The sequence below is a fragment of the Girardinichthys multiradiatus genome, chromosome 6, assembly GCF_021462225.1.
Source record: "Girardinichthys multiradiatus isolate DD_20200921_A chromosome 6, DD_fGirMul_XY1, whole genome shotgun sequence".
Lineage (NCBI taxonomy): Eukaryota > Metazoa > Chordata > Actinopteri > Cyprinodontiformes > Goodeidae > Girardinichthys > Girardinichthys multiradiatus.
Window position 1 is genome coordinate 4,615,859 of NC_061799.1, and position 11,331 is coordinate 4,627,189.

The window sequence follows — 11,331 nt, forward strand, 5'->3', positions numbered from 1 at the left end:
ATCCAAGAATGTTAATGAAAAGTTGAGTGGAAGGAAAAAGTGTGACAGACAAAAGTGCAAATGCTACAGGGATAAAGACAGCCTTAACCGTATTGAAATGGAAAGCCCGTTCAAGAGTTTGAGGCTGATTCACAAGGCATGGACTGCAGCTGGAGCCAGCTCTTCAAGAGCCAACACACACAGAAACATCCAGGGTGTAAAACACAAGAAGCATCTTATCTGGGGTAAAAGAAAAAAAGCAATGGACGTTGTTCAATGGTCCAAAGTCCTCTTTTCAGATAACTGGAATTGAATTTTGCATTTCATTAGGAAATCGGAGGTCCAGAGACTGGAACAAGAGTAAACAGGCACAGAATCCAACTTGCTTGACGTCCAGTTTGACAGTTCCATAGTCAATGATGATTTGTGGAGCAATACCATGTGCTGCTGTGGTCCACTGCGTTTTATCAAATCCAAAGTCAGCATCACTGTCTACTAGGTACTTCATCCTCTCCACTGCTGAGAAGCTTTATGGAGACACTGATGTTCATTTGCAGCAGGACATGGGACCTGCCAACAACTTGATATCGTTATCATGTGCAACCACATTTCATTGATACTCTGATGAAAATTAAAAAGAGAGATCATATTTCTCCTATTTTAGCTTCCCTTCATTGGCTCCCTGTTAAATCCAGAATAGAATTTTAAATTCTCCTCCTCACATATAAAGCCCTTAATGATTTAGCTCCATCCTACATCAGAGATCTGATTGTTCCATACGTTCTTAAGAGAGCCCTTCGTTCTCAGACTGCAGGTTTACTGGTGGTTCCTAGAGTCTCTAGAAGTAGAATGGGAGGCAGATCTTTTAGTTATCAGGCTCCTCTCCTGTGGAACCAGCTCCCAGTTTTAGTCCGTGAGGCAGACACCCTGTCTACTTTTAAGGCTAGGCTTAAAACTTTCCTTTTTGATAAAGCTTATAGTTAGAGTGGCTTAGGTTATCCGGAGCTATCTCTGTAGTTATGCTGCTATAGGCTTAGACTGCTGGAGGACATAATGACCATTTTCACTCTCTCTGCTAAATTTTCATTCTACTCTCCAATTTTGCATTATTTGCTGTTATTTCAGTTTTTAACTTTATGTTCTTTCTCTCTTCTCTTCCTAGAAGCTACAACTGGCCTGACTGTGTCCACCTGTGACACCTTCCTAGAGGGGGGCATCGTCCAAGCTTCTGCTGTCAACAACTTAATGCTCACCTTCTACAGATGATCCACATGGCCCTGTCTTTCAGTGTTTAACCCTATTTTTCTCCTAGACATAGCTATTAACTGAGCTTTTACTGTGACTAACTGTATGTGCTCTCTCTCCTACTCTAAACTTGAAAACTGGCTCAGAGTTTATGTTCTTTCTTCCTAGGTGAAACGACTAAAGGAGCTAAATCTATTAACATTTACTTTTCCTTCCCATGGAAAGTACTCCTGGATTAGTGCTTCTGTGTTCTCTTTGTGTCTCTGCTCTGTTCTCTCAAACCCCAGTTGGTCGTGGCAGATGGCCACTCACATTGAGCCTGGTTCTGCTGGAGGTTTCTTCCTGTTAAAAGGGAGTTTTTCCTCTCCACTGTCGCTACATGCATGCTCAGTATGAGGGATTGCTGCAAAGTCAACGTCAGTGACTGTCCACTGTCTCTACATGCTCATCCAGGCGGAGTGAATGCTACAAATCTCTGACTGGATGCAATCTGCTGGGTTTCCTTAGATAGAAAAACTTTTTATCCAATTTGAATAAATAATTGAATCTGACTGCACTGTTCAATGATTAGTTACTAACTGGAACGCATGTGCCTGACTTGAAATCTTATGATTCGATTGAATTGACTCAGCCCATTTTAAAGTTACCCACCTTTCACACAATGCAACAGGAAACAACACTCTCCAATTATTTTTTACCTCTGCCTTCCTCCCTCCCTGTTGGATGGAGTAAGGGCCTAAATCGGCTCAGTTATGGTTGAGGTGCAAACACACCCTCCATTTCTGCTACCTGTATGATCCCTTCTCTTTTCCAATGGTTATAATCAGTCTGACAAAGAGAGGTACCCCCAATCCTTGTGGTTTTTAGTATAACAATGGCCACCAGTAGCCTCTAGATGGACAAACTTTATCAGTTTATTATTTAACTTAGTGCCCCTACACATAGCCCATTCTAAAATTACGGAGCCCGCGAGGAGCCATGGGGATTTTCTTTTTCTTTTGCGTCCGCATGCAAAACTTTTGTATTCCCACGCTATACTTTTTGCGTTCTCATGCAAAGGTCTGCGTTATCTCGCAATACTTTGTGGGAGACCCGTTTTTGAGATTTATTGAATTTTATTTTGAAATTGGCCTTAAAGGAAAGGATCTTCAATCAGACTTAAAGACAGTCATTATCCACAAGCTGTCAAACTACTGAACTCTGGACCATAAAACTGCACGAAACCACATCTGTGACACTTTATTTGCTTATTACTGCTGCATGATGTGTACTTTTTTTGCACGCCACTTTTGTTTTTATAGTGATTTGAACGGTTCTTCTTAAACAAAGGAGATGTTTGTAGATTTTAAGTGAAACAGGAATAAGTCAAAAACTATTTCCATCATGGGAGAAGAAGTGGAGGTGGTGGAGGAGTATAAATACCTCGGTGTTCACCTGGACAACAGACTAGAGGGGAGATGCAACTGTGAAGCCATCTACAAGAAGGGACAGAGCAGACTGTACTTCTTGAGGAAGCTTAGGTCCTTTGGTGTTTGCAGCAAGATGCTGCATATCTTCTATAAGTCTGTTGTGGAAAGTGTGATCTCTTCTACCATCATCTGCTGGGGAAGCAGCATCAGAGCCAGGGACTTAAAAAAGCTCAACAAGCTGATAAAGAAGACTGGCTCTGTTCTGGGGACTCCTCTAGAACCTCTGGAGATCATTGTGGAAAGAAGGATTCTTCATAAAATGAAGAACATTATGAAGAACCCTGAGCATCCTCTTCATCAGACTGTCCTACAACAACAGAGTGTCTTCAGTCAGAGGCTTCTTCAGATCTGCTGTAAGACGGAGCGCTACAGGAGATCCTTCCTGCCCACAGCCATCAGCATCTACAACGGCTCTTTGAAGAAACCTTCATAATATGAGCTATAACAACATTTAATTTCCCTTCGGGATTAATAAAGTATTTTTGAATTGAATTTGAATTGAATTGGATCGAATTGAATCTTAAGCATTTAATCGCATTGTTGACTGGATGTTAACCTGCATATGACAAATAAACCATATCAATGCCATATCAGTGCTGTTTGTTTTGTGAGCAGTTTGTCAAATGTGCTGCTGTTCCAAAATGCTCAGCTTTCTCAAGGTGATTAACAACTTTTACGAGCGAACGCAAAAGAAAAACAAATTCCCCCATGTCCCCTCGCGGGCTCCGTATAAAATGGCCAAACTCTTAACACTCAGTAGTTTAATCTAACCTCCCCAACAACCCCACACCATTCCAAACCCTTTGTGAAGTGGCTTGAGACGACATGTGTTGTGAATTGGCGGTATATGAATAAAACTGAATTGAATTGAATGGATATAGCTCTTTTGGTGTATGTCTCTACCAGCTTTCAACATCTCCAGACAGACCATTCTTCTTTGCAAAATAAGTCAACTCTTCAGGTTGGGTGGAAAGCATCTGTCAGCATCAATTTTCAAGTCTTGTCACTAATTCTCAATTTGATTTATTTCTGGACTTTAACTTGTCCATACCTTTGCAGCTCTGGCTGTATGTTTAAGGTCATTGTCCTGCTGGATGGTAAGCCTCCGCCCGCCTGTCCAGTCCCAGCCTCTAACTGGTTGTCTTAAAGAAAACTGCGTTTATTAAGAAAGCTTTCGAACTGTATCACTGTATCGGTGGTCAGTAATTATTTAATGGTCGAAATGCTCCACCTGCTGTTCACAGAGGGCAATACCACCGGAAGACACTTCGTGCATTAAATCCCGCGATATCACACCGAGCGAGATTTCTGAACGTTCTTTTCCACTGGGTCGTCGGACAAGATGGTAGGTATCCGTGCTTCAACAGTTTTGTAAAACTGCAATCCTGACCCATCTGGGTTTTTCCGTTGATGAGTGGGACGGTTGGTTGCATCGCTAAACTTTTATAGAGTTGTGCTCACGTTTAAGATGTAAATTGTGGCTCAAAGTGACATAAAGCTGCGCTGAAGGATGTTTTCAGCCTCAACTTAGGCCGTCTGCTGCTAAGCTAACCAGACAGTCATGAGTGCTTTTTGAACGTAGTTCGAAGTAAACCACGTTGCGCGACGTATGCGCGTGTTTGAAGTTGATCAGTCAGTTGTTTAATGAAGATATATTAACAAATCAGTAGGTTATTAATGTCCATCCAATGACGAATGCTAACCTATCCAGCCACACTCACCGTAGTGATGCTCGTCTCTTTTCAGGCGGACACCGAGATCAAGAAGAAGCGTACCTTCAGGAAGTTCACCTACAGAGGTGTGGACCTGGACCAGCTTCTGGACATGTCTTAGTGAGTGACACTCAGTTATTGAAGCTGTAATAGACTACTTCTGCTCTAATAATTATCAAATGTCTGGAAAATAAAATGTCCTCATTGAGAGCAATGGGGAACCAAAACTAAATTACTATATTAATATTACTAAATTACTAGAATTAATATAATGGATTATGAATACGCAAATATAATTCTAGTATGTGATTTAAAAACCCTTCGGCTTGGTATGCCTTTGATTCCCTGTAACAAAAATTTGGGAATTTGTATGTTTTTCTTATGTAGTAGAAAATGTTCAGTCTGGCTCCAGCATAACCTTTGTTATTATCAGCCACATTAGCCTCCAATGGCTTTACAACTAAACTGAGGAGTAATAGAGGGGATCACACTTGTTTGTTTCATGCTTCACTATTTAGTAGCTGACCGAGTAGTCAACTGGTTTACATACTGCAGCAGAACGGAGCGTTGTGTGATTTGAAGCATCAAACCTGGGAACTGCATCTCGATGGGGGACCTTGGACCAACAGAACACCATCACTGGGTTGTCTTTGAAGCTAATATTTAAACAGATAGTGTTAGCTTATGTCTTTCAGGAGGTTTACTACTTCACTGTTGCCGATACAGGAGCTTTACTGACCTTTTTTTAAGTTGCTCTCAAACATCAGTGTCTAGCTTTAGATTGTACTGTTGGCATGTGGCATCATTCAGTGTTTTTTTTTTCCCTGTAAGTCAGCCTCATAGGGATAATGTATCCACACAACGTTTTTGTGTTTGCCTTGACGGCTAAAAGGAGTCACATACAGTATTCTGGCTGTACTCTCCATGTTAGCAGAGTTTAAACGTCCAATAACGGCTTATTGTTTTGGTCAAGAGAGCCCCGCCAGAGGCTGAATATCTCTGTTGTTGCAGCGCTGCTGCTGCTGCTGGAAGAAGTGTGACAATTTGAGCAAATGTGGTTGGGTCAGTTTACGTGGATTTTCACATAAATGAGTATCTTTTAAAAATTCACGTTTTTAGTATAGGATTATATCTAAATATCAATTATTTTAACAATCTGCTGCATGTCACACAGATTGCTTTGAGCTGTGATATTTTTTTTTGGAGGTGGGCAGTTATTGTTCCTAAGGGTCGGTGTTTGTTTCTCTTCATGAATACATCTGATTTAATAGAATGGATCATTTGGTGGTTCTTGTAGAACTGGGTGATAGAATGAGGAGGTAACTCCATTACTTGAATCAGGTGTTTGAACAGGTTTGGCTCAAAGACATGCAGAACGCTGGCGTACTTATCAGAACTGACACAGGCCACAGCTGCAGATTCTAACCTTTTTCTATTGTAATTGCAAGCTACTATTCTTTTTGGTGTTCTGTTGAAATATTTTTTGAAAGCTCAAGCGGTTCTCCCTACTATTAGATATGTCTCAGCAATTTCAGATGCTTCAAAAACTCTTGCAAAGGACAACCTTGTTTACAGCTTCTGACATCACTGCTTATTTCTTATCCTCACATCCAAAACCTTAGAGACGTACCTGAAATTTGGCTGAAATCAGTAGGGTTGATGCAGGCGGGGGAAGTGCAAACTAAACATGCAGAAAGTGGCTGCAAATAATGCCAGATCGGGTTGTAAAAATGTGCTAACATGACCATACATTTTTTGTCTACTTGCTGTTTCAGTCAGTATTAATTGATTAAAGATACTCGACCGGTGACCAGGCTTTTTATTCCATCTTCTCTCCTGTTTGTCCCTCTGCAGCGAGCAGCTGATGCAGCTGTACTGCGCCCGCCAGAGGAGGAGGCTGAACCGTGGCCTGCGCCGCAAACACCAGTCCCTCCTCAAGCGCCTGCGCAAGGCAAAGAAGGAGGCTCCTCCTATGGAGAAACCAGATGTGGTGAAGACCCACTTGAGGGACATGGTGATCCTGCCTGAGATGGTTGGCTCCATGGTTGGCGTGTACAACGGCAAGACTTTCAACCAGGTTGAAATAAAGGTGAGCTGCTGGGACTGATGTTGAGGGAGCTCATTTACGTTGGTTGTGAAGCTGTTCTGTATTGAATGCAAATGAATATTCAGTTAAACACTGCTGATGTAATTTCAGCTTAGCTTATTTATATAGAGCCAATTCACCACACATGTCGTCTCAAGGACTTTTACAAATTTCAGTAGTTAGTGTGATTGGTAAATTGTAAGCGGATGTTATATCACCATGTTTTCCAAGTTGAAATTATGTCCTCGACCTTTTACCTAAATGTTGCAAAAATATTGCATTCAAAATTTAACAGGATTATGGTACAGAAGCCCCCATAAACCCTGTCAGCTACTTTACTTATAGCTGATGTTGGAAAGTCTGGTAAGAAGCCAAACGCATTCAGTGGGGAGAACAAGTATTTGATACACTGCTGATTTTGCAAATTTTCCCACTTGCAAAGCATGTAAAAGTCTTTCATTTTTATAGGTACTCTTCAACTGTGAGTGACAGATATCTAAAACAAAAAATCCAGAAAAATCACGTTGAGTTATTTTTAAGTAATTACCTGTATTAACTGCACCTGTTTGAACTCGTTATCTGTATGAAGACACCTGTCCTCACACTCCGTCAAACAAACTCCAAGACCAGAGAGCTGTGTGAGGACATCAGGGATAAAATAGTAGACCTGCACAAGGCTGGGATGGGCTCCAGGAAAATAGCCAAGCAGCTTGGTGAGAAGGCAACAATTGTTGGTGTAATTATAAGAAAATGGAAGAAGTTCAAGATGAGGGTCAGTCTCCCTGCACTCAAGCCAGCACATGGAAGAAGGATGAGTACAACCCCAAGAACACCATACCTACCATGAAGCATGGAGGTGGAAACATCATTCTTTGAAGATGCTTTTTTGCAAAGGGGACAGAATGACTGCACCAAATTGAGGGAGGATGGATGGGGCCATTTATCAGGAGATCTTAGCCAACAACCTCCTTCCCTCAGTAAGGCCATTGAAGATGGGTTGTGGCTGGTTCTTCCAGCATGACAACGTCCCAAAGCACACAGCCAGGACAACTAAGAGTGGCTTCGTAAGAAGCATCTCAAGATCCTGGAGTGGCTTAGCCAGTCTCCACACCCGAACCCAATCAAAAATCTTTGGAGGGAGCTGAAAGTGACAGTAACAGCCCCAAAACCTGAAGGATCTGGAGACGATCTGTAGAGAGGAGTGGTCCAAAATCCCTGCTGCAGTATGTGCAAACCTCATCAAGAACTAGTGTATAGTGTCTGATATCTGTAATAACAGAGGTTTCTGTACCAAATATGTTTAGTTTTTCTGATTTATCAAATACTTGTTATGCAATAAAATGCTAATTACTTAAAAATAACAATGTGATTTTCTGGATTTTTGTTTTATATTCCGTCACTCACAGTTGAAGAGTACCTATGATCAAAACTAAAAGACTTCTACATGCTTTGCAAGTAGGAAAACCTGCAAAAAATTGTCAGTGTATCACATACTTGTTCTCCCCACTGTAGGTGTTTGTGTGTGTGTGTGATGATCCATCTTTTAGGCAGTTTTGTTTTTTTGTGCTTAACTGGCTCAAGTTGTTCAGAGCTTTGTAAAGCCAGTCTTTCTATCAGTTTCATAAACCCTGGGCTTCATCATTTCAGGTTTTCAAAGACTTTTCCTGAACAACGGTTTGTGACTAAAGCTCATTTTAAGCAATGACTGCTCAGTAATGTTTGACTGCTGTTGGCGCTACATTTGATACAATACATACATTTGAAACTGAATTTCTGAATATGGTGGGAAATAACAGAACGTAGGGGATGTGTTCACACCAACACAAGCATTGTTTTTAAGACCAGTGAGGAAGATTGACGTAAATATTTTAAGTATAAATGCATTAAATACCATTTTGATTATTTCAGTTAATTTAAATGGCACCAAACTACAACAAAATCATCCCAAAGCACTTCACTAGACTGGTCCAATTCAAATAATCTTCTCAGTGCATGATGCCTGATTATGATACAGTACAGTCAAAGTCAGTCATACCAGTAAAATGTTGGCTACAAAAGCCCAGCTGATTGCTTTGTGACATTGACTTGGCAGCAAGGAGGACAGAGCTGTGAACATCTCACCCAGCAGTCAACAGAACAGCTTCATATACAGGTCCTTCTCAAAATATTAGCATATTGTGATAAAGTTCATTATTTTCCATAATGTAATGATGAAAATTTAACATTCATATATTTTTGATTCATTGCACACTAACTGAAATATTTCAGGTCTTTTATTGTCTTAATACGGATGATTTTGGCATACAGCTCATGAAAACCCAAAATTCCTATCTCACAAAATTAGCATATTTCATCCGACCAATAAAAGAAAAGTGTTTTTAATACAAAAAACATCAACCTTCAAATAATCATGTACAGTTATGCACTCAATACTTGGTCGGGAATCCTTTTGCAGAAATGACTGCTTCAATGCGGCGTGGCATGGAGGCAATCAGCCTGTGGCACTGCTGAGGTCTTATGGAGGCCCAGGATGCTTCGATAGCGGCCTTTAGCTCATCCAGAGTGTTGGGTCTTGAGTCTCTCAACGTTCTCTTCACAATATCCCACAGATTCTCTATGGGGTTCAGGTCAGGAGAGTTGGCAGGCCAATTGAGCACAGTGATACCATGGTCAGTAAACCATTTACCAGTGGTTTTGGCACTGTGAGCAGGTGCCAGGTCGTGCTGAAAAATGAAATCTTCATCTCCATAAAGCTTTTCAGCAGATGGAAGCATGAAGTGCTCCAAAATCTCCTGATAGCTAGCTGCATTGACCCTGCCCTTGATAAAACACAGTGGACCAACACCAGCTGCTGACACGGCACCCCAGACCATCACTGACTGTGGGTACTTGACACTGGACTTCTGGCATTTTGGCATTTCCTTCTCCCCAGTCTTCCTCCAGACTCTGGCACCTTGATTACCGAATGACATGCAGAATTTGCTTTCATCCGAAAAAAGTACTTTGGACCACTGAGCAACAGTCCAGTGCTGCTTCTCTGTAGCCCATGTCTGGGGAATGCGGCACCTGTAGCCCATTTCCTGCACACGCCTGTGCACGGTGGCTCTGGATGTTTCTACTCCAGACTCAGTCCACTGCTTCCGCAGGTCCCCCAAGGTCTGGAATCGGCCCTTCTCCACAATCTACCTCAGGGTCCGGTCACCTCTTCTCGTTGTGCAGCGTTTTCTGCCACACTTTTTCCTTCCCACAGACTTCCCACTGAGGTGCCTTGATACAGCACTCTGGGAACAGCCTATTCGTTCAGAAATGTCTTTCTGTGTCTCACCCTCTTGCTTGAAGGGTGTCAATAGTGGCCTTCTGGACAGCAGTCAGGTCGGCAGTCTTACCCATGATTGGGGTTTTGAGTGATGAACCAGGCTGGGAGTTTTAAAGGTCTCAGGAATCTTTTGCAGGTGTTTAGAGTTAACTCGTTGATTCAGATGATTAGGTTCATAGCTCGTTTAGAGACCCTTTTAATGATATGCTAATTTTGTGAGATAGGAATTTTTGGTTTTCATGAGCTGTATGCCAAAATCATCCGTATTAAGACAATAAAAGACCTGAAATATTTCAGTTAGTGTGCAATGAATCTAAAATATATGAATGTTAAATTTTCATCATGACATTATGGAAAATAATGAACTTTATCACAATATGCTAATATTTTGAGAAGGACCTGTAGTTGGAACTGTATTGCATTGATAGTATGCTAAAATTGTATTTCTTGTTTTTAAATGCTTACTGTTTAAATGTGAGCACAGTTTGAGTTTGACAATCTGAGTTGATGTATTCTATAGTAGTCAAAGATTAGATGTTTTTCTAAAACATCTAATCTTTAGATGTTTTGGATTGATCCACAACACAGGGCATTACATTATTGCCATCCTTCTGTGAAAGGTCATTGTTTAACATACGGCTTTTTCTACTTTTCATTCCACTGTTTAGTATATAAACTCCCCATTCTGATTAATTATTGTTCTCTCTGCAGCCTGAGATGTGTGGTCATTACTTGGGAGAGTTCTCCATCACCTACAAGCCAGTCAAGCACGGTCGCCCTGGTATCGGAGCCACGCACTCTTCCCGTTTCATCCCTCTGAAATAGAATGGCTGTATTGTTTGTATGAATAAAATCAAAAATAAACTGGGCTTCTCCACACAACTGCAGTGTCTGGCTATTTTTTGTTGTTGTCTGAGTTTCTGCGAAGTCTTACAGTGGGAAATACTTTGGCAGCTTTTATCCATGTGCTTTACTTCTGGCTGAGGAATTTAGATATTACTCTTTGACAAAACTACGAAGCCCTTAATGTTGCCTTGATGAAAGCCCTTTTGGAAGGAATTTAGAGCTGGGCATTCTTGTTGTGAACCACTGTTAAAAGTTTTTACTCAGAATTTGACTAAAGCTAATCATCAATGGCCATTATGAATCTTTTGAAGCCTGGTTGTATGCCAGAGCGAAAACACCGTCAATAGAAAGTTAGGTTTAAAGTCTAACCAGGTTAAATGCTATAAGGTAAATTCTTTTACCTAAATGACTAAGTATAAAAAAAAACACCCTTTGACAGGCTGATACAACCAGGGAAGTCTTATATTGGACATTGCTGATGTGGAACCTTTCCTATAAGTCGAAGCATTGATTCATGATGGCATATTTAGAATAGCCAGCACTGTTCCGGCTCAACACCTGTTAAAGGATAGGAGGAGAGGTTTATATAGTTTGTCTTTTAAATCATGCTATTATGTCTTTGTAAACTTTCGGCTTGTAATCTGGATTGATCCGAACAAAGGGTAAACGAGAGAGCTG

At 41.1% G+C, this 11,331-nt stretch overlaps 1 protein-coding gene across 1 annotated transcript; it reads left to right on the top strand.

Annotated features, from left to right (window-relative positions):
* The first annotated feature begins 4,088 nt into the window (after positions 1-4,088).
* On the top strand, positions 4,089-10,689 carry rps15 (ribosomal protein S15). Its single transcript, XM_047367342.1, has 4 exons — positions 4,089-4,115; positions 4,440-4,525; positions 6,260-6,494; positions 10,519-10,689. Exons 1-4 carry the CDS (start codon positions 4,104-4,106, stop codon positions 10,630-10,632), a joined length of 447 nt encoding a protein of 148 aa, XP_047223298.1. The 5' UTR covers positions 4,089-4,103; the 3' UTR covers positions 10,633-10,689.
* Positions 10,690-11,331: the final 642 nt, after the last annotated feature.